This window comes from Barbus barbus, assembly GCF_936440315.1.
Source record: "Barbus barbus genome assembly, chromosome: 24".
NCBI lineage: Eukaryota > Metazoa > Chordata > Actinopteri > Cypriniformes > Cyprinidae > Barbus > Barbus barbus.
Window position 1 is genome coordinate 27360517 of NC_136752.1, and position 24224 is coordinate 27384740.

A 24224-nucleotide genomic window follows, 5' to 3' on the forward strand; every position below is an offset into this window, starting at 1 on the left:
AGGAGATGAGATTTCATTCACGCTAATTAGCTACTTGTAATGCTCTGACAGTTGGACGTGGCTTTAAAATAACATTAGCTTGGTAAATGAGATTATGCAGGAGAGAGGGCTTCCATAGACTAATAAAATCTTTGTAAATTTGCAGTAAATGCACCTGTCTGTTCCACAAAGTTGTCCATGAGCCACTGATGGACGCGTGAGCAGTCGTGCTGGTCGTTGAGGGTGAAGAGGTTGGATGGGACGGGCCATGTGTGTCGGTATCTGGGCTGATTTGCATTCAGCCTGTTGGTTTTTTGGGTTATGGCATCGTTACTGGTGAGACTGGGCATCTGAAGTGTAGTTAAAATAGAAAATCACATTCCTTCTCTCTATATATATTCATGTAAATGAATAATTCACAGTAATATACAGTATATATATATATATTCTCCAACCAAACTGTTTAATCTAATTAATATTAATTAACTTTGTCATCACAAATTGCAGATACTTTTTAGAAGCTGGTAAATATATTTGTGTTTGTACATGTTGTATATATATTTATCAATGTTATTGAAGTAGTTCTTCTAATATTTTGAATCAGTTTTTATTTTTATATTTTAGGCTTTCATTTGAATTTTATTTAGTTTTTGTCATTTTGTTTTCATTTTAAATAGTTTTTTTTAAATGTATGTCTATGTAAGGGATAATCAATGGCTAGCTGTGCATTAAAGGATTTTAATGCCCGATGTGGAAGCAAAGAACCGCCCGACGCGAAGTGCATTAAAATCCTTTAATGCACAGCTAGCCGTTGATTATCCAGCTTATTCCATGGTCATTTGCCAAGTTATAGACAAGTTAAAACTTGTATTGCTCTTTGCAGCGCAATATTTGATCGGAAGGGTAAAAATGATGGTTATTTTCGTCAGTTACGGCTCCTTAGCGCTAGCATTCTGCCTGCTTCAAATCAAACACAGAGATGAAATAGTGCGGTAAGACCACATTTATTTGAATGAATTAAAGCATGTATTTCAATCAATTGTCGATTGAGAGAGGGAGAGAGATGAAAGTTGTGTGTACCTTGCTGCGTCTGCAAACTCTCTCTACAAACACAATTAGGCCTACTTCAAAAACAGTGATTTTATCACATCGTTGCTGGGGAATATAATGTAGTGATCTAGTATCTATTAGGGGTATGACGAGACACTTATCCCACGAGAACAAGACGAGACAAGATTTTTAGATTTTTTTAAAAAAAATTCTCAATAATGAAATATATAGGGGAAAATAGTCTTTTATTCAACTGAAAAACACAAAATGCAGATGTAGGTGCATTTTGAAATCAATTTGTACTTTATGAAATTAAACTTCTATTTTAATGAACTATATGCAGTAATAAACAACATGTAAACTAGAGCTGCACGATTCTGGATGAATTGAGAATCGCAACTTTTTAAAATAAACTGCAGACCACGATTCAGAAAAAAAAATATTAGAAAACTAAACAAAATAACGTGTTTCTGACAAAATGTTCATTGCTTAAGTCTTTTAAAAATATACATTCATTTGAACAAAATAATAAAAAAAAAATCAATGAAGGAGTCAGTGTCTCTGTTCATAAAGACTTGTTTCACTATTGAAATCTCCTGAATGAATGATTCAAAGTCAAATACATTTTTTAAACGGGTTGTCGCCAGCTCCTGGCGGAAGATGAGTGTGCTTAAAAATACTTTCGTTTTGATCGCTACTGTAGACAATAAGTGTTCATATCCAAACTATAAACTTTTATCCCAGTAGGCCTACTTCTGTTATTTAAATGTCTGTAACACAGAAATAATGATGTGTGGTTGTGTTGCTCTTTTAGTGAGTGAAGTGACATACTGCCAAGTATGGTGACCCATACTCGGAATTCGTGCTCTGCATTTAACCCATCCAACGTGCACACACACAGCAGTGAACACACACACACCGTGAACACACACCCGGAGCAGTGGGCAGCCATTTATGCTGCGGCGCCCGGGGAGCAGTTGGGGGTTCGGTGCCTTGCTCAAGGGCACCTCAGTCGTGGTATTGAGGGTGGAGAGAGCGCTGGACATTCACTCCCCCCACCTACAATCCCTGCCGGCCCGAGACTCGAACCCGCAACCTTTGGATTACGAGTCCGACTCTCTAACCATTAGGCCACGACTTCCCCAGCAATCCCCAGGATGCTTCTGATCCTTTCTGGATCAGAAGCAGCATGAATGCAGATTTGAATGTCTTTAAGATGCTTACGATGTGAAACAGGTGTTAGTGGAGTTTTTAGTGTGAGCAGCGCATGTTTTGTCGCCACCCATATCAGTGAATGATAGTATTCACATCGGAAGCGTGATGATGGCCGACCCTCTGATTCATTAACATGGGCAGCGACAAAAGTGTTGCGATGTTAAACGTTATAGACATAGCTGAATTGTTGTCATTCAGGAATAAGATTGCGTGGGTGTTTGAAGCAAGATCGCAATTTTTTAATGACTAATGGTGCAGCTCTTATGTAAACACTGCAAAATGTTTTGCGAGGATATTTTCACTTCTCGCGAGACCAGACAGATCTCGCGAGATCTCGTGCCACGAGATCTCCTCACATCCCTAGTATCTATCTTTTATTTTAGTAATAAAAATCGCGGGGAAGCGTTGACAACAAGTTTATGTGTGTGTGCAGCACAATCTGCGATCTCTCTCTCTCTCTCTCTCTGTGTGTGTGTGTGTGTGTGTGCGAGTGAGTGATGTGTGTTGGTTAGTGTGCATCAATTAAAGCAGCGCATTAATATGGAACGGTGATTAAACTGACCTGGAACTACATGTGCAGTTAAACGAATTTAATCAACACCTGCTAACCAATCAGAATCAAGTATTCAGAAGGACCATGGAATAAATATTTGTATATGGTTTTATTTTCGTACAGCAAAAAAGCAGAAATAAGGTTTTTAATATTTCTGTTAATGTTTATTTTACTTTTATTTAAAGTAACAAAAATGTTGTTTTTTTATGGTTCTAATTTTAGTTTCTGTTAACCCTTGATATATACACAATTTGTTTTTAGGATTTTTGTTTTTACTTTTTTATGATGAATGTAAAAATGGAAGGAATGGGGGGTTATTATTTTTTCAAGAGCCTTTGAATTGAAAGTTCAAAAGAACTGTGTTTATTTAAAATCAAATTTTTTTGTAACAACGTAAAAGTCTTTACTGTAGCTTATATATATATATATATATATATATATATATATATATATATATAATATAAATATATGTACATAATGTAATTGAATTGAAATGTAAATTAAATTATTCAAATGATGGAAAATATATTTTAATTCATTTAAATATAAATCATTTATTATATATATTTCTGTCCAGCTTCTATATACACAGTATCGGCAATGTCCTACCATTAATGTATTGTCAGACTCTGCCAAATACAGCAGCATCCACACAAGCTGAATTCTCATGTACTAATTATTGTGCTCTGCATGAAAACCGTATTAGCATTGCATTAATTTGCAAATACTCATCTCATAATTCACAGTGACATCTTTGCATAAATGGAAATGTTCAGTGAAATGTGTTGATGTTGTGTTTGTGTTTGTGCGTCTCTGACCTGGTACTGCAGGCCGGTGCAGAGGATCAGATAGTCATACTTCACTTTACCATTCTCCATCAGCTCCACGTGTTTGGCCTCACGGTCGATGGCCCTCATCTTACCCATCACCACGCTGATCCAGGAGCGCAGAGACAGCCGGGCTTGATCCTGATCGCTGTAGCTGTGACTGTGGAGGAACAGATCCTGCATCAGTCTTGCGCCGCTATGAAAAGAGCAGCCAGAATGACATCGGTGTCTTTCACTGTAAGCGGTTTTAGATTTTCACTGTTCAAGGTTAACTGACTCATTCACTGAGATGCTCAGAATCAAGGTTTCGTGTGGAAGCTCTGATACGGTGTGTCGGTGGATTGGATTAGATGTGCCAGTCATGCAGAACCCACTAACAGACACGATAAAACAGACGTTCCTGCTTTTCATCACGAGTGCCAGGAAGTGATGCTTTCGGTGAAGCCGCACTAAAGCTGCCACTCTATGAGGGAAGAGGTCAGAATCTCTCGAGAGATCAAAGCAGTGTTAAAGGAATATGTCACCCAAAACAAATCAACATTTAATCTTGATTTATTCATTCCATCCCTTTTGTTTGTCTTGCGTTATACTGTCAAAAATGAAGAAATGCACTACACTGATTTTCTTACTCATTATTTTTTGTTTTCCAGTACAAATATCTAAACCTTCTTAAATCAAGATACATTTACTTGAGAAGCAAATGACTTGAGATATTAAGTCTTGTTTTCTAAAAATTTAGTTTGTGATTAAAACTGACAGATATTTGAAGAATTTCATTTTGCTAAGATATAAAAAAAAAATGAACAAAATTGAGAAAACAGAGGAACATTTTTCTTGTTTTAAGCATAAACTTAACTTAATTTTTGATTAGATTTTCTCAAAGGAATTATCAGAATTAAGGAGTTAATGTTTAAAACAAGAAATATGTTTAAAGTATAAACTCAATTTAGATTTTTTCCAGAAAACAAGACTTAATATCTCATCAGAATTGAATGAGTTAATGCTTGAAAAATGAAATGAATGAAAAATGCTACCATGATTTAATAATTTTTATATATCGGACATGGAAAAGATGACAAAAATAATAGTTTATAAATCTTTAATAGAAAATTATTATAATAAAAATAATAATAAAAAAATAATAAGTTAGAAAATCATGTTTGCTCTGTATAAAAGCAGAAATTATAACTCAAATCTCATTTACAGTCATATTTTTGAAGTTTTCAGCATTTTGATCAATCAGCAACATCAAACCTAAAGCACAGTGGATTTGACAGAAACGTGAAAAATGAACTCCAAAAATTCAGTGCATTTACAAGGTTTTGTTGCACTTTTTTGTTCTTTTAGTAGAAAACTTGACTCCTAAGAAATTATAAGTAATGTTTATAATGAATCGAACGCCACTGAGAGACCAGGACAGCTTCAGTGCTTTAGCACTTCAAATCTGTATGATAGAATGGAAATAAAGCAGTCTCTCCCTCTTTCATGGAGTGGAAATATGCTGCATTGGAGTCTGAATGCCTCTCGTTTGTAATGCATCTCTCACCTTGTAGCCAGAAATCTCATGTTGTCATCAGAGCAGCGATCTGGAAGGCCGTGAGTGGAGATGAGAGTGAGATTGTTGAATCTGAGATGAGGACTGGCGGGAAAGAGAGATGTAGAGTCCGTATCAAATAATGCCATTGACCCTTTTTTTTCACTCAAGTTTATGCATCTTGACAATATACCAAGAATCGATGATGTTCATGATGTTGAGCGAACACGTCTCTGAATTGATTTCAGGTACAGAAAAGCTTTTCTGAAGAACAGACTCTGTGTAGGACAGATCTTGTCCATTTTAGATAATGAGGGTATTTTTGTCAAATTTTTTGTTCCTTTTTTTCTGTCCAGAAATGAATGCCATTGAATGAAGAGAGGACAGTAACGACGCCTGAACAAAAGCATGCGGGGTGTGTGAGGTTATTCTGCAAACACTCGACGGACAGACGCTGAAATCCCTTCATTTCCAGCACAGCGCTGGCCTGCATTAAAGCGCTTTCTTCTCCAACCATCGCAGTAAAAGCCTTTCCTTTTGTTTTGTCTTTTTTCCCCTCTTGTTTTGTTTCCTGTGTGTAGTGGTCTCCCCCCGTCACACTCCCCCCGTCCCCTCAGGAGTGTAAAAAGGTCTCTTGTCATGTAAATTACCTGTTTTATATGTGCTGGAAAGACATGATCTGTATCTGTGGCAGGAGAGGAAATCAGGCTAGCGTGTGTTGAAAGAGGAGCGTGTGAGGCCTGTGGACCGTCATGATTGATCAGACGGAGGACGCTGGACACACAGCCGCAGCTCTGCGTTCTAGCGCTCTAAGCGATGCAGACAGACAGAGCTGCAACTGTCATCTTCAGCTATCTGTCTTTTATTTCAGCCTGTTTTTTCCTTTAACTCCTTCCTGCACATGTTTGATTTGCACAAATATTCACATGCAAAAGTATAAGAGAGATTGCCATTTTTTAACAGCTCTTGAGCAGTCAGATTATTTTTAATGAAGAGTCCATAAAATGAATTAAATATTATATTATCCATTTAATTTTATTTCCCCCCCTCATAAAATTAATATGTATTTAAATATAATAACCCTGTTACCACAATTTGGGACCTGTCTAAATAATTAAAAGTAAATTTAATGAAAAATAAATAGATTAGTGTGATTTATTGTTTATTTTTATTTTAGCCATAAACATTAATTAACGTTTATAGCTAAAAATACCATTAAAATTACATTTAAAAACATGTATACATTAAAACATTCAAAATGTGGGGCATGCCTAAATTCACTAAATAAATAAAATGATAAAAAAAGTATTGATTTGTACAATTTTATTTTCATTAATTAAATTGTGTAATTAATGCTTATTCCTAAAATAATATTCAAATTTAATGTAAAAACATTTAAAAATAAATTTAATTAAAAACAAATTGATTAGTGTGATTGTATTTTAGCAATATATTGTTTACTTAATTTTTATTCCTAAAATAACATTAACATATTTATAAAATATTTAAACAAAATTGGGGACAAACCCGAGTACACCAAATAAATCAATTGAAATACATTATTGTTTAATTAATGTTTACTATGTTTGCTAAAATAACATGACATCAAAATAGAATATTTAACAAATAAACAAACACAAAAAATTATTACTAATAAAAAAAAGAGACATTATTATAAATAAAAATAGGGCTGCACATTTAGCCTTAATTAACCACTCAGTAGGAGTTAGCTAGTTTGGGACCATATGTTGTAGTTATTGATAAACATGATTTAAAGAATAACATTTGTTTGAAAATATATAATTTTTCTTACATTTGGATTTTTTTTTATGCAGTATATTATTTGTGTAAAATTGAGCAAATGTGATTAAGAGTATTTACTAGATGGCAGTGAATATTTTTGTTGTTGTTTCAGTAAGAATTTATAGAATTAATTAAAGAACAGAATTATTTGTCAATCTTTTATATAAGAAAAAAATCTGGAATCTGTGTCAATGTGAAATGTTAATCTTGTGTGTGTGTGTTTTCTCTCTGCAGGCTGTTCTTGACCACCAGCTCACAGCGTTCTGGCCTTATCAGCAGCTGACAGGCCTCTATTGTGGCCAGTGTCTGACTGCTAAGTTTAGGGGCCAAGCATCTTTATCGGTCCTCTATGGTCCTGCATTTCACCCCACCCTCAGGGGTGATAAAGGACAAGAGAGCGAGCGTGAGGGGGGCCAATGGTTTTGGCTTGACAGATAAGTGCTGTCGGCCATGGCCTCCACCTTCTCCATTAGACAGGCGGCCTCTACAGGGGCTGACCGGCCATAAGTTTAGTGGACACTAACTGCCTCATTAGTCAAGTCATTAGCGACAGCAAACACCAATTGCGGCCTAGAGAACAGTGGCAGGGCTAATTAAAGGGCCAGCGCGTGACCTCCACACACTGCCAGTTCTAGACAGCTGCGTGCCCGCGGTGCCTGCCAAAGCAGCAGGAGTTAACACACACACACACACACACACAACCGCAGAGCAACCCCTGGTTGCCAGGCAGTTATCAGCTTTCAGGAAACAAGAACGGCCTTAAATCGCAGCTTTGTTTGGTCAAACCAAACCCCTGACATCTCGTGATATCCTCTCAAGAAATGACATTCTGAAAAGTGAAATCCTTCAGAGACTAAAGACCTAAAGTGTGTGGAAATCATTGTCTAAAAACAGTGCTTCTCAAGCTTTTTATGTACACTATTGTCTTTAGGAAAGAAATTAATACTTTTATTATAATGTTGGATCATGTGACACTGAAGACTGGAGTAATAATGATGAAAATTCAGCTTTGATCACAGCAATAAATGACATTTTTGATTACTATTTGAAATTGTAATCAAAAATGTAATTTATTGCTGTGATCAAAGCTGAATTTTTGCTGAGCATAAGAGACTTACTGACCACAAACCTTTCAGTGGTGGTGAACCTCGCATTTTTGACCTAATGGTACATTTGTTTGTAAATTAAATCTAGAAAGGAAATGTCATTTACAGTCCTTAGAAAGTGAAATTTAAATAGTCTTGGTTCAAAATCATCTGCATTTTCTACAATATAATAGTTTTTCTCACCAGAATGTGGCCATGATTTTTAATTTGAAATCTTTCCAATTACTCTTACGAACCAATGTCTGGTTGAGAATCACTGCTTAAAAATATTTTAATAAAGGCAATCAAATATTTTATTTGAAGAATCGGTTTTTCAAATTCAGTGGCTTAAAACACAAAGAGATCTCTGTCCTGAGGCAGAAGAATCCAGAATGCAGGTATTAATTGGCGTGTGCTGGGCTGAGTGTTATTATATAAAGCTAATTATACTATATCACACTTGAGATGATGTCCCTCCACCCCCAGACAAAAAGAAAACTCTTTTAGACACAAATATCTTGCTGTTTCTTCAAAAAGAAATCATAAATGCTATTTAGGGCTTAATTATCAGTGCTGACCGTTTGATTTCTAAAAATGGCATGCTTACCAGAATGTCAGTGCTTCAAGAAAAGCTAAACCCGTGTCAGATGCTCCCACTACCACGATTCTGGCATTGACGGTGACCTTCGGCTCCATGGTGAGTTTTCTGTTAGTGTGGTACAGGGCAAAAGATCCCTAACAAGACAAAATGAGATCTTTAGTGTTCTTTAACCCATAAAAATGCTCAGCGGTGAAGTTTCAAATAAATTTTCAAATAAATGCTGATCCTTTGAACTTTATATTCACCATAGAAAAAAAAATCATGATATCCACAAAAATATTAGGCAACATTGATAATAAGGAATGTTTCTTGAGCAGCATATTAGAATGATTTCTGAAGGATCATGTGACACTGAAGACTGGAGGAATGATGCTGAAAATTCAGCTTTGATCACAGAAATAAATGGCATTTTACAATATATTCAGATAGAAAAAGTAATTTTAAATGGCAATAATATTTTAGAATATTGCTGTTTTTACTGTATTTTTGGTTGCCTTGGTGAGCAAAACATTAAAAAAAATCTTACCGACCCCAACATTTTGAACATTAATGTACTTATATAATTATTGGAAAGCATTGTGATTGTGTTTTTATGTCTTACTAATGAAGTTATGTATAGACAACACTGATTTAAATATGTAACCAAAATAATGTTAGGTATGATGATTTATTAAAACTTTGATAACGGATGGATGTATCAGTTAGAATGGGTTCAAAATCATTATTGTTCTAGCAATAATGTGGGTTATGAATTTATAAGCATCAAAATGTCAGTTTAATGGGAAAAAACATTTATTTGTTACTAAAAGAGATGCTTATCATTTATGTGGTCATTTAAAGTACCGGCAGACCTTATTGTTGAACACTGGCTAATCTCATAAGCCTCTGCTTGTCGATGCAACGAAGTGGTCGTGTGTTGTGTTTCAGGTGTGTGTTTGTCCTTTAACCAGAGAGTTAACAGCTAACAGCTAAGCTCTGCTAACAGTAATTGCAGTTTCCCTAAAACCACTGCTGATGTCCTACACACGGAAGGGTTCCCCTGCATGACAATAGTTTAATCAGAGCCAGAGCGACAGTATGTTTCACTGAGCACTTATTGGGCTAAAAAAGATACCAGCACAGCGAACAGGAAAAAAGCTTTTGCATTAGCGAGCACTATAACTCATCTAAAATACTGAAATGTGCTAATGTTAAAGAGTTCCACTGAGCGAATGAAAATGCACTTTATATACATAAAAAACAAAACGTGCAGAACACCTCCCTGCACCTAATATGAAACACTGAAATGGTCAATTCTTAAAGCAGGTTTACTGAGAAGGACATGTTTGGTCGTCTTTGAATCAACTGAAAGCAAACAGCTGCCGTGTTCTCCTAATCATTCTCTCTCTGGTTCCCTATCAGTCGGTCACTCCGAGTCACGTCGGTGACCGACGAATTGGGATCTCGCTTAGAGAGACCAATCCCCTACGAGAGTATCTAAACAAGCCAATGGATATTGGCATGCGATTATTGCATCCAGCTGCCGCTAATCACAGCGTGAGTATAATTAGGCAGCGGGTGCAGCGCATATTCAGCTTTTCGCTTCGGAGCCGAGCGTTCTTCGTTCTGCTCCTGACCAAATCTTCAAAGTGTCTGCAAGTCAGTGTGTTGGTGTGACGGCGCGTCAGCGGTGGTGGTCTCCCTTTGTCGAGTGGGTTGCACACATCGGATTGCACTACCCTCTGATCGTGCTGCAAGCGGCCATCTCCCCTGTGCGCTTCAGCACACTAAAAGAGTGCTTTTCTCTGAAAGAGCATTCACGGGTGGAACGTCTTTTTAAAGACGCGTCTTTTTCAAGATGCCTTTCCACCCGTGCGTTTCTGGATGCGGTCGTTACCTGGCGCCGGGTGATGGTCACGATCGTTGCCTCTCGTGTCTGGGCTTTGATCACGCTGAGGCAGCTTTCGTGGATGAGTCATGCTCTCACTGCGGGAGTATGAACATCGCGGAGTTGCGGACCAGGCTCCGTTTCCTGCAAAGGGGCGGAGTGCCCGTGCCCCTGCCTAGATCTAGGGCTCCCCCTGGCGGCAGCCGAGGGACCACTACCTCTGACAGTGGCCGGACTGGTCTTACGGTGACAGTGAGGAATTCCCCTCAGGGGGGGGTCCTTCCTGCCACCGGCACTTCGCAGCCTGTGGAGCTGCCAAGGGAGCATGCTGGACCCTCTCATGGAGTACCAGCTGTATCCTTTGGTGCTCCCCTCAGTGACCAGATGTCAATCGCTGCATCGGAGGGTGAGTCTGCCCTCTCTGGAGATGATGATTCGGCACCGTTGCCACCCTCTGGGTGGTCAGCGGTTCCGGATTCGGATCCAGAGATGGTGGCTATGCTTGCCCGGGCCGCCGAAAGGGTCGGGCTCGAGTGGAATCCTCCACCGCGTCCCGAACCCTCTAGGTTGGACGATTGGTTTCTCGGGGTGGCTCGCGCTGGTTCTCAGGGCCCCACCCCGGTGCCTTTCTTCCCGGAGGTGCATGATGAGCTCACTAGATCATGGAAGGCACCTTTTACTGCCCGAAACCGGTCTGGTGGTTCGTCCTCCCTCACCACCCTTGATGGTGGGGTAGCGCGGGGGTATGCGGGCATCCCGCCGGTGGAGCGGTCAGTTGCGATGCAACTGTGTCCAACTACTGCTACCACTTGGCGTGGGGTTCCGTTGCTCCCCTCCCAGGCCTGTAGGCACTCGTCGGCCCTGACCGGCAGTGCGTATACGGCTTGTGGCGAAGCTGCTTCCGCCTTACACGCTATGGCGTTGTTGCAGGTCCATCAGGCTAAGGCACTGAGAGACCTGCACGAGGGTGGTCACGACCCGGAAGTTCTCAGAGAACTTCGTACCGCCACGGACCTCGCGCTACGGGCGACGAAGGTTACGGCGCGGTCTCTGGGCCGTGCGATGTCCACTATGGTGGTCCAGGAGCGCCATCTCTGGCTGTGTCTGGCGGACATGAGGGAGGCAGAAAAGAGACAGTTCTTGAACGCCCCTCTGTCCCAGGCCGGCCTTTTCGGCGACACAGTGGAGAACTTTGCCCAGCAGTTCTCCGCTGCACAGAGACAGACTGAGGCCATCAGGCACATCCTGCCCCGGCGTGCAGCTGCTGCCTCCACCCGGCCGCCGGTGGCAGCGCCTCAGCCTGCTCGTCGCCGAGGGCGGCCGCCTGCCGCCGCCCCCGCTCCCGCGCTGCAAACGCAGCAGCCTCCAGCAAAGCAGCGCCGTGGAGCCGGCCGCAGGGCAGCCGCCCCGCCCGTCCAGGCCCCCGCCAAACCTGGTGGTAAGCGTAAGAGCAAGCGGCCCTGAGACGGGCGACCCGGAGATGGGGGGGGATGCTCTTCGGGAGATGGTGAACGCACCACTCCCTCCCCCGGAGGAGGGCCGGGCGGAGAATCTTTTGTTTCTTTTTTCCCCGCCACTGACCTCTCGGTCAGTGGCACCCAAAAACTCGACAAAAGAGCAGTTTCCTCTATCTCTGGGTCCCCCGAGGGGACGGGAAGTTGTGGACGAGTCAGTCTTGATCCACACTATCCCGCCTCTCTCGCCAGTGAGCAGCTGTGGGCGGTTCGGGAGTGCGGTCAACCGTACTACCCACGCACCCTCTGCCAAAACGCAGGTTGGTGTTCCACACACGCTGACCCTGCTTCGGACCGGCAAAGAGACGCCCGAGCACGGTCCCTGCGTTTCTCCTCGCTGCCCCGCCGCGGGTACGTCAGTGGTCCCGCTGGTGCCACTTGTACGGTTTCTGGGGGCCTGGTTAGGGCTTCCCAGTCTGTCTCGTTGGCTCCGCCAGACCATCAGACTCGGCTATGCGATTCAGTTCGCCCGGCGTCCTCCCAAGTTCAGGGGCGTCCACTTCACGTCAGTGAAAGCGTTAGATGCTCCTGTCTTGCGCGCGGAGATCGCAGTCCTACTGGCGAAGGATGCGATAGAGCCGGTCCCTCCAGCCGATATGAGGTCGGGGTTTTACAGCCCCTACTTCATTGTACCCAAGAAAGGCGGTGGGTTGAGACCGATCTTGGATCTGCGTCTCTTGAACCGGGCTCTTCACAAGCTTCCGTTCAAGATGCTCACGCAGAAACGCATCTTCGGGTGCGTCCGTCCCCGAGATTGGTTTGCAGCGATCGACCTGAAGGACGCGTACTTCCATGTGTCGATCCTTCCGCGCCACAGGCCATTCCTGCGGTTTGCGTTCGAAGGACGGGCATATCAGTACAAGGTCCTGCCCTTCGGGCTGTCCCTGTCGCCCCGTGTCTTCACGAAAGTTGCGGAGGCAGCCCTAGTTCCCATGAGAGAACAGGGCGTTCGTATTCTCAACTACCTGGACGACTGGCTCATACTGGCTCAGTCTCAGGACCAGTTGTGCGAACACAGGGATTTGGTGCTCTCACACCTCAGCCAGTTGGGCCTTCGGGTCAACTGGGAAAAGAGCAAACTCTCCCCGACGCAGAGGATCTCTTTTCTCGGTATGGAGTTGGATTCGGTCAGTCAGACAGCACGCCTCACGCAGGAACGTGCTCAGTCGGTGTTGAACTGCTTGAATGCGTTCAAGAGCAGGACAGCGGCCCCACTGAAACAATTTCAGAGGCTCCTGGGGCATATGGCAGCTGCAGCGGCAGTCACGCCGCTGGGGCTGCTTCATATGAGGCCGCTTCAACACTGGCTCCATGGCCGAGTCCCGAGGTGGGCGTGGCAACGCGGCACTCACCGGGTCCAAGTCACACCGGCCTGTCGCCAAACCCTCACCCCGTGGTCAGACCTTTCGTTTCTGCGGGCAGGAGTGCCCCTGGAACAGGTCTCCAGGCATGCTGTGGTTTTCACGGATGCCTCCACCACCGGCTGGGGTGCCACGTTCGACGGGCTTGCAGTGTCGGGGGTTTGGACGGGCCCCCAACTGCACTGGCACATCAATTGCCTAGAGTTGCTAGCGGTACGTCTGGCCTTGATCCGTCTCAGAAGGCGCTTACGAGGCAAACACGTACTGGTCCGCACGGACAACACTGCGACCGTTGCGTACATCAACCGACAAGGTGGTCTGCGCTCCCGTCGCATGTCGCAACTCGCCCGCCACCTCCTCCTCTGGAGTCAGAAGCATCTGAGGTCGCTTCGTGCCATTCATATTCCGGGCTTGCTCAACCGGGCAGCCGACGAGCTGTCACGAGCTGCGCTCCCCGGAGAGTGGAGACTCCATCCCCAGACGGTCCAGCTGATTTGGAGACGTTTCGGACCCGCTCAGGTAGACCTGTTTGCTTCTCTAGAAACCTCTCATTGCCAGATGTTTTACTCCCTGACCGAGGGAACACTCGGCACGGATGCACTGGCACACAGCTGGCCGCGGGGCCTTCGCAAGTATGCATTTCCCCCAGTGAGCCTTCTCGCACAAACAATATGCAAGATCAGGGAGGACGAGGAGCAGGTCCTGCTCGTGGCGCCGTACTGGCCCACTCGGACTTGGTTCTCAGAACTAATGCTCCTCGTGACAGCCCCTCCTTGGCAGATTCCTCTGAGGAAGGATCTACTGACTCAGAGACGGGGCACCTTATGGCACCCGCGTCCAGACCTCTGGAAGCTACATGTCTGGTCCCTGGACGGGACGCGGAGGTTCTAGGTGACCTACCCCAAGGGGTAGTTGACACCATCACTTCGGCTAGAGCGCCGTCCACGAGACAGGCCTACGCCTTGAAATGGAACCTGTTCGTCGAGTGGTGTTCTTCTCACCGAGAAGACCCCCGAAACTGCCCGATCAGAGTCGTGCTTTCCTTTTTGCAGCAGGGGTTGGAGCGAAGGCTGTCTCCCTCCACCCTTAAAGTCTATGTGGCTGCGATTGCTGCCAACCATGACCCCGTGGAAGGGAAGTCGGTGGGTAAGCATGACTTGGTCATCAGGTTCCTTAGGGGGGCGAGAAGGTTAAATCCTCCACGGCCCCCCTCTATACCCTCTTGGGACCTGTCTCTGGTGCTCAAAGCACTACAGCAGGCCCCATTTGAGCCTTTGCAGTCAGTTGAGCTGCAGTTTCTTTCAATGAAGACTCTGCTCCTGCTTGCATTGGCCTCCATCAAGAGGGTAGGGGACCTGCACGCATTTTCGGTCGACGATTCGTGCCTAGAGTTCGGGCCGGCTGACTCCCAGGTAATCCTGAGGCCCCGGCCTGGCTACGTGCCCAAGGTTCCCACTACTCCCTTCAGGGACCAGGTGGTGAGCCTGCAGGCGCTGCCCTCGGAGGAGGCAGACCCAGCCCTTGCTTTGCTTTGTCCCATCCGAGCGCTAAGATGCTACGTTGACAGGACACAAAGCTTCAGGACCTCAGACCAGCTCTTTGTCTGTCACGGAGGCCGGCAGAAGGGGAAGGCCGTCTCCAAGCAGAGGATGGCCCACTGGATAGTGGACGCCATCACCCTGGCTTATCAGGTACAGGGTGTGCCCTGCCCGTTCAGGTTGAGAGCTCACTCTACTAGAGCTGTTGCATCCTCCTGGGCGTTGGCTCGTGGCGCCTCGCTGGCAGATATTTGTAGAGCTGCGGGCTGGGCGACCCCTAACACGTTCGCTAGGTTCTATAGCCTTCGTGTGGAACCGGTTTCCTCCTGTGTTCTCACCTCAAACGGGTAGAAGCACTGAGAGGTTCCGTTTTCGGGTCGGCTTGCTAAAACTGCTCCAGAGAGTCCGTACTGTAGACCCTGTCGAGTTCCTCCGTCCCCTCGGCAGTCAGATGTGGCGGAGCATCTGACGCCAGGCCCTCACTCGCTGAATCCATGAGAACCGGTAGAGGGCTGGGTTCCATATGAAAGGCCTTTTGGACCCCATATGTGTATAGTCCACGGTATAGCCTGAGAGCCCGTGTTTCCCCGGCAGGTCTTCTGCCAATCTCCATGAGGTACAATTTCCTCTAATTCTCCATATGCGCCTAAGGTTGATCATATGCGTAATTGCTCCGAACCTCCTACGGGAAGGGCGAGCTTCCGTAGCGTCCGGTTCCAACTAGAACGGGTACGTTTTCCCAGTGTTATCCAGTCTTACTGAGTGGGTAGTGCCATGGCAGCAGTAGCTGGTCTTCTGCGGTAGCCCTGACCTGCGCCAAAAAATAGGGGCTCAGGAGGCTTCCACAGGACACTGGAAGGGGCAGTACCCGTGGCCTTTTGGTAGGGATCCCAATTCGTCGGTCACCGACGTGACTCGGAGTGACCGACTGATAGGGAACGTCTCGGTTACGTATGTAACCCTCGTTCCCTGAAGAAGGGAACGGAGACGTCACGTCCCGTCGCCACGGCTGCTGTACCACCGCTGAGCGGCCGGGTCACCGGCTCGGCTCCTCAGCGAAAACCTGAATATGCGCTGCACCCGCTGCCTAATTATACTCACGCTGTGATTAGCGGCAGCTGGATGCAATAATCGCATGCCAATATCCATTGGCTTGTTTAGATACTCTCGTAGGGGATTGGTCTCTCTAAGCGAGATCCCAATTCGTCGGTCACCGACGTGACGTCTCCGTTCCCTTCTTCAGGGAACGAGGGTTACATACGTAACCGAGACGTTCTCTAATTGGCCCTTGAGCATGAATAATTTGAAGGATTTGTTCTGTGGTACACCTTATCTGATTTAAGCTGGAAGAACAGAGTTGCAGTGGATTTTGGGAAGGGAGAAGCCCAAAACTATGCCATTTGTTACTGTAATATAAGGAAACGTAGCTGATTACATGACCATCAATGACTGGCTCTTCAAAGTCATTCATTAAATGCTGTAATCAATGTCAGAGATTGAAGGAGGTTTAATTCTGGACATGTGGGGCCACTAGAAGACACAAATCAGATAAGGCACAACAGGAATCATGTTCACAAAATCACACAGACATCATTTTCTAGTGCCCTCAAAAGTTTTGAAGGTCATATAGAGAAAAGCACAAAAATGATATAAACAACTGCATAATTCTATTAATATTTTTAACAAAGTTTGGACTTCTGCTCACCAAAGCTGCATTTATTTAATCAAAAATACAGTAAAAATTGAAAAATTGTGAAATATTATTATAATTTAAAATAACTGTTTTGTATTTGAATATAGTGTAAAATGTAATTTATTCTTGTGATGTAAGCTGAATTTTCAGCATCGTTACTATAGTCTTTAGTGTCACATGATTCTTTGGAAATCATTCTAATATACTGATTTACTTTTAATTAATAAAAAGTTCAAAAGAACAACGTTTAATTGAAACGGAAATCTTTTACCCAAACTTTTGAATATGTATTGATCTTGCAATCTATTTTTGTTTTTGTATTTTTTTAAAGAAATGAAAGACTAATATTTTAAAATCTCCCTTTGACACTGATATGGTGCATTCAAAATTTAAATAATTATGCTTCATCATATTTAAAATGTAAAATATTATGTTATTATAATAGTTTGCATACTGGATGGTGATTGATCTTAGATTTATTTACCCTATAGCTGCTGTGAAGTTTGCAAAAAGATGTGTGGCTACCAATGGCAGACTGTGAAAGTGTTAAGGAAACCTTTTTTTTTGTGATTTCTTCTAAACTACAAAAAGTTCTCGGATGTTGTTCATCTGCTCCTGAAATGATATGACGGTGACGGGATGTCAAACGGGAGCTGACCCTGTCCTCTCTGCTCCGTCTCAAACATGCAGGACTTCTGTCAGACATAATGCCCTTCGTAACACAACACTCTATTGACAAAGACTGGGCAGGTGCTTTAACTGTGATTAATTCATCTGAACCGGACGGAGGATTAGCACAGTCATTGCGCTCTTATCTGCAGCGCTGCCTGGACACCGGCGTTGCTGCGCTACCAAATGGAGCTTTCTAATGTGGACTGAAGGGTGACAGCTTGTGTTTCTTGCTAATGCACCACACACACACACACACACACACACACACACACTCACTCAAAGCTGCATATGACACAGCAGCTCTTTTCCAAAACCTAATGAGCACCCTACTGCCTAACTTGGGCTGTGGCTTTAACTGATTTTGCTTCAGGAACCAGACTTTACACAGGATTTCAAGTGGAGAATGAATTGTCATATATCCACTGTAAAAATATCCTGTTGAAAACTGGCAGCTGTGGTTATCAGAAATTCACCATTAATTTACCCACCTATATATATTGTAATTCTTAGTTCCTTCTTGCAAAAAACATATTTGACAGTATTTTTTTTCTATAAAAGTACATATAATTTTATATTACTTTTTAAAAACTTTTTAAATTACAGTCCAAATTATTGTACAGTACAAATTATTGTACAGTCTAGAGGAGCCAATTATTTTGTGAATGCACCTTAAAATGCTACCTACTTAGGGTTTGTAACCACCTTCAAGCTTTTATAGATAAGCTTTTATAATAAACTCTATTGGGTTTATTGAAGAAAACAGAAATCATGTGGGCTGAATGTGCTTTTAATTTAGCTCGTTTAGATTGTATTGATGAAGAAACATTGTGTGACGTGAAATCCACCCTCTGGCTAGTGGGTGTGTGTGGTATCTCACTCAGGAGTAAACACACACACACACACACACACACGTCTACAGCAGATGTTGGTTGTTCTGATGATGGCTGGATAAGAACACTGCTGCTTTACCTGTTAGAAACCAGCGTAAACATTCTCCGCCATCTGCCACCATCCATCCATAACCTCAGGCAATAACAGCCCTGTGATCTGCACCACGTACGGCTAACGATTCTGCTTCAGAACGCATTACGAGTAGAATAATGCAGACAGTTACAGCGTTAATTATTGATAAACGCAAGTGGGAGAAACAAAGATGTCATGTTGTCCATTGACAGTTTAGGGATGGAGAGTTGCAAGTGTGTCATTACTAGTGTGATTCATTCATTTACTGCACAGCACCCTCTTGTGGCATGTAATTTCCTCCTCGGTGCTCATACTTAGTTAACGATTTAAACAAACCCCTATAGAATAGTCTCAAGTAGTGTTGTGGCTTTAAATAACGTTACGATTGCTTTCATTGTTTCAGTTTTTGTTTGTCATACTGATTTAAATGCTGGCTTATGCTCATATTTCAGGAAGCTGGCTTTGGTCTGACCTGTTGTTTGGTGATCTGCTGGGACGGTGCGTTGATGCCCAGCTCCTCCAGAGGGTAGATGATCTGTCGTCTCGGGCTCACCGGCACCATAAAGTTCAACACCGCTGCCAGAGAGTGAAGACTGACATTCTGAGAGCAAAGAAGGACAAAGGAAGAAATGTTTGTCAAGCCCTGAACCAGAAATCAATACTTCTTATGTAAAACATTTGCTTGAAGAACCCCTGAGATGTTAAGTTAATATTTTAGTAATATTATGAGACATTTGCATTAATTGTTGTCTGATGTTGCTTAATAGTCACATGACAGATAAAATATTTAACTTTTCAGTAAGTGTTTTATTTTAAAATGATTTATATACAGGGCTGTCCATATATAGGACTTATTATTATTATTAAATTGTAATTATAAAAATTAAGATATAAATATATAATTGTTGTAAATTACAGTTGCCTTGGGAAAAAAAGGAAATTTCAAAATATTTATAATAATTTGATTTTACACTTCTAGTTACAATACTAATATTTTTTATCTTAAATTCTTCACTTTCAAACATTCAAATCCTCAGACTTTTATTTTGGCGAAATACTGGAAAACGTCTGTCCACTAAAAATGTTGCAAATAACACCAGACTAAAGTTTAATAGAACAATTAATAAAAGAATAATTGTGGTTTTGAAAGAAGTTGCTTACTAATTATGCATGTATTTAAAAAAAAATACGGTCAAATCATTAATATTGTTAAATATTATTACAATTTAAAATAACAAGGATTTATTTTTAATGTAATTTATTCATGTGATGACAAAGTTTAATTTTAAGCAGCCATTAATATTTGTCAAACTACTTTAATAATATTTGTAATAATATTTCACAATATTACTATTTTGACTATTTTCGTAAAATTAGATGCAGCCTTGCCGAGCATAAGAGACGTCTTTCTAAAACATTAAAAAACCTTAATTATTCCAAACCTTTGAACGGTAGTATATAAAATAACATTTTCATCAACTGACACGTGTGTCCACAGCAGAAAAGGATTTTCTTACTCAGTATTTTTGTCTTGATTTCCAGTAAAAATATCTAAACATTCTTAAATCAAGAGACATTTTCTTGCCACAAAATGCCACAATTCTTGTTTTCTTAAAGTTAAGTGAGTTTATGCTTAAAACAAAAACAAATATCTGCCAATGGGGTCAGAAAAATACATTTAATTCAAAAGAAAAACATGATTATTTTTGTTACCCCATTGGCAGATGCTTATTCTTGCTTTAAGCAAAAAACTCACTTAATTTTGATATTTTTATTTTTTTTTAAAAACAAGACTAAATCTAATGATGTTTTACATCTCAAGTAGACGTGTCTTGATTTAAAAATGTTTGGATATTTATACTGGAAAACAAGACAAGATAATAATTTTTTGCAGTCTGAGATTACTGTGTTCTTTTTTTTTTACAGGAGAAAATGGACTTTTGCCCACCTTCTGACTGTAATGAGGTGGATGGAGGAGGTAATAGATGCAGGACTTGTGTGCCAAGCGCAGCACCTCCCTAAAGATATATTTGGTGTGATGCTGGAAAACGGGATTGAGAAAAACGTGACACAGTCGACCGTGTTCCTCTCGCTGGTGATGGCTGAAGTACATGAACCTCTCGACGTCAAAGTTGGCTCTGATGAACTCGATGTCCTGGAAGCACGACATGCCTTGCAAATGATTTATGGTAAGAAACAGTAATGACACACCATGACACGTCATTAAAAATGTACCTCTTCATCTCTAATGATTATCAAACCAACAACTCGCCCCTCGACCTGAGCCACAAATGCCTGAAGAGCAGTTCCATCCTGAGAAGGAGAGACAATGTTCAGACATCACACTGCTCTGTCGACGGTCTGAGACGATCTAGTGAGTGGTTTGTGACAGACCTGGTCTTTTCGGGCCTGTAGGAACAGATCCAGATCTTCACCGATTGACTCCCGCTGGCTGAGACTCTCAGCCAAACTCTGGACTGCTGGGATATCAGACGACACCGCCACTCGCACCTCCAATGTCCTGATGGACAAACAAATATCTAAGACTGAATTTTTCATTTGCAATTAATGAATATATTTTGTAATAAATGTAAAAATATTGTACAATTCATCTTCTAAGGAATTACTGATTTAGAGATTTCTTTATCGGCTCATTTAGATGATTCAGAGTGTGTGTGTACCTGGTCAATCCCCACCGGTGACACAGGTAGAGTTCCTGCGAGCAGGTGCTGATGTCACGAGGAGCGACTCTGATGAAGGACTGCAGCAGCGGGAACTCTGGAGTCAGTTTAGGTACAGAGATCACACAGAAATCCCGATCCTGTGGAACGTCATAACAGTTTATGTCACATTTATCAGATTTATTATGTTACATGTAAAACAGGACACAAAATGCTGGTCATTTACATTACATTACCGTTTAAAGATTTAGTGGCGGTATGTTTTCTCTTATGCTTAACAAGGCTGAATGTATTTGATCAAATGTACAGTACAAATATTATTACAATTTATAATAATTGTTTTTCTATTTGAATATATTTTAAGATGTAATTCATCCCTGTGAGTTAAAGCAGAATTTTCAACATCATTACTCCAGTCTTAAGTGTCACATGATCAGAAATAATTTAATATGCTGATTTGCTGCTCAAGAAACATTTCTTAACATTAGCAATGTTGAAAACAGTTGTGCTGCTTTATATTTTTGTGGAAACTGTGATTTTGTTTATTTTTTATTTGATGCTTAGAAAGAAAAAAAAAAATGTCACTTTTGATCAATTTAAATCTGATTTTCAGGGGAAAAAGTATTAATTTCTCTTTCCTTAAAAAATCCCCAAAAAAAACTGACTGACCCCAAACTTTTCAATGGTACTGAACTCTTGTCTTAAACATGTATATGACTTTTTTCGTTTACAGTACACAAAAGGATATATTTTGAAGAATCTGCTGTTTTCAAAATGTGACAAAAATATTCATAATAATAATGTTTGCTTGCTTCTGATACACAGCCATCATAAGACTTTAAAAATAGCACACAAATGGACTACTGTTAGGATTTTTAATTGTAATTTTTGTAAAAAAAAAAAAAGAGTGAGACAGAGAGAGAGAGCCACAGAGCAACATGAGGGTGAATTATCATAATGATCATTTTTGGGTGAACTAATACTTTGGGTGAAACCTTTAACAAGCCAGTTGATGTACTTACCGGGAACAGTTTAAACAGGTACTGCAGGAAATCTGCTGATCTTTGAGGAAAGAAGATGACAACAGAAATGAAAACTTATGAGCATCATCTGTCCTGTAGGAGCAATGAGAAAGGCTGCCATGTTGGGCAGTAGAAAGAGAGTGTGGTCTAGTTGGTCTCGCTGTCACTTTAAGCATTCTACTCATTAATTACATGTTCATGCTCTGTGGGGAGCGACAGGCCTCCATATTCCACAACAGCTGGCCAATAAGGTGGCACACAGACCAGCTCAGCAGGAGCCAAATAACACTCAGACTGATTTTTACAACAGCTCCTCACTGAAAGCCACTGGAGCTCGGCCAGATGAGGACAGATGGTTTTCCTTTAACCAAGTTCTACTATATTTTACATAAATATTTTACACTTTCATAGCACTATCCCACTAAAGTCATGGTTTCTTGCACCAAAAAATTTAGATTTTCATGATAATTATCCACCCAGTCTCTGACCCTTTGAACTAAACAGGCTGTTCTGATGGTTGCTAGATGGTTACTTACTGGTCCAAGAGGTCCTTACCTCATTTCGAACTTCTTTTCCATAGTGAAGAGCTGGATGCAGAATGCATTAGATGGCCCGTCTGGTTCAGAGTCCTCACCAGAGTCCACAGTGTCTTTGATGCATGACTTAATATACTCTGGCTAGTAAGAGAAGTAAATAGAGAAACAAAAATAAGCTATTCACATAAGATACTTGGCATGAATCACATTTGGAAGGATTCGCAAATATAGTCACTGGTATTAAAATGCAAAAGAAGGAAGAAACATCTCAAAGATGATGTTTAGCACTGACCTGAGATATGTCAGTAGGCTCATCTCCACTCTCCTGCTCTGTTGTCAGTTCACCCTGTGAAGGTCATTTGTGTTAGTTAGTTATTAGAAATGCATAAATTACGCTAATGAGTAGCATTAAATATTCTGAATGTGTCTTTTGAAGCTCACTTCCACAGGTTCTTTGGCTTCATCAGATTGCTGGGCATCAGTGCCATTGTTTTCCTCCCCCAGTGATTGTGGTTCCTCATGATGTGCTGGATTTGTCTTTCTCAATCCTTCAAATTCTTCAAGTTCAAAGCACTTACTGAATAGCTTCAAATTCATGTGACCGCTCACACTGACAAAACCAACGACAGCTCCTTCACTCTGTGTAAGTACAGACACTTTACTAACAGTTTAACTGACACATTTTTATTGAGATATTTACAATCATATGGTAACACCACCCTGCATCATATTTGTTGAATGAAATCCACTACTTCTTTATTACTCATTTTGGGGTGCTGATTCCAAAAATAGTGTCTGCTTCATTACATTTCCTCACAAAATATGATACATTTCGTAGCATTTTTGCATTGCACAAACATTTGTAAAATGAAGTTGTCTTGTATTATACCTTAATGAGAAACGTGCCAAAAAGACATGTATGAATGAATCTCAAAATTTCAGTATAAGCCTAATTCTGATTTCCACTTTTTCCAATCCAAAGTTAATGAGTAAGTTTATGAATACTTGTTTTTGTCATTAAAATGGAAACTTTTGACATTTGACTACTTTTGCTACTTTAAGTGCATTAAAGCGGATACATTTTTTGATACAAAAATTGAAAAATTCTGAATTCTTATTTTGTAAAAAACTGTACGTGATGGAAGGTTTTAATGGTATTTTTGAACTTAGCATCATCAAATTAGGTATTTTTAAGTTTTTTTCCCCAAGATGCAGGGCTGTCCAACCATAATTTGTGTAAAATTGTGATGATAAATTTTTTTTAAATGTTAATGGTGCTAAAAATAAGCTTCTTTTTCTTCAAATGAATATAATTCATTCCTATTTCTCTTTGATTTTAGGGTGAAATATGTCCTGGACATGCTCTTGACAGATTTCATGAGAGTCGCCCATATATAATTTAAAACTCTCATAAAAACTGAGTTAGAGACCTAGAAAAACAACACCTCTGTAATAATTTATGAATTTTCTCTGGAATTTTTTTTGTATTTTTTGTAATCCTCCTGGCAGTGTAGTACAGTTGTCCCGCTGAATGGACGGGACATTCAGACAAAAGGCAAAACCGCTACAGATGTCTGGACACAATATGTTCAGTGTGAGTATGTCTTGGCAGGGCATGAGCTCTCATCTGCCATATGTCGCATGAACACATGTCAGCATGCGCCGCAGGGGAGAGAGTGGGGCGATCTGCCGTCCTGTCATTCCTGCGAAAACACAAACTAACACAATTT

The 24224-nt window shown here is 41.6% G+C and overlaps 1 protein-coding gene across 1 annotated transcript in view; it reads right to left on the minus strand.

The window, feature by feature from the left end:
* cfap61 (cilia and flagella associated protein 61) overlaps positions 1–24224 on the minus strand; it is a 34926-nt gene that overhangs the window by 7136 nt on the left and 3566 nt on the right. Inside the window, exons 8-20 of the mRNA XM_079374977.1 lie at positions 22936–23133; positions 22787–22840; positions 22514–22635; positions 21959–21998; positions 20937–21076; positions 20650–20776; positions 20491–20568; positions 20204–20410; positions 18728–18856; positions 8654–8781; positions 5171–5263; positions 3616–3784; positions 155–329 (exon numbers count right to left, since the gene is read on the minus strand). Of these exons, the coding sequence (XP_079231103.1) occupies positions 155–329; positions 3616–3784; positions 5171–5263; positions 8654–8781; positions 18728–18856; positions 20204–20410; positions 20491–20568; positions 20650–20776; positions 20937–21076; positions 21959–21998; positions 22514–22635; positions 22787–22840; positions 22936–23133 (1660 nt within the window). The remainder of the gene's footprint in view (positions 1–154; positions 330–3615; positions 3785–5170; positions 5264–8653; positions 8782–18727; positions 18857–20203; positions 20411–20490; positions 20569–20649; positions 20777–20936; positions 21077–21958; positions 21999–22513; positions 22636–22786; positions 22841–22935; positions 23134–24224) is intronic.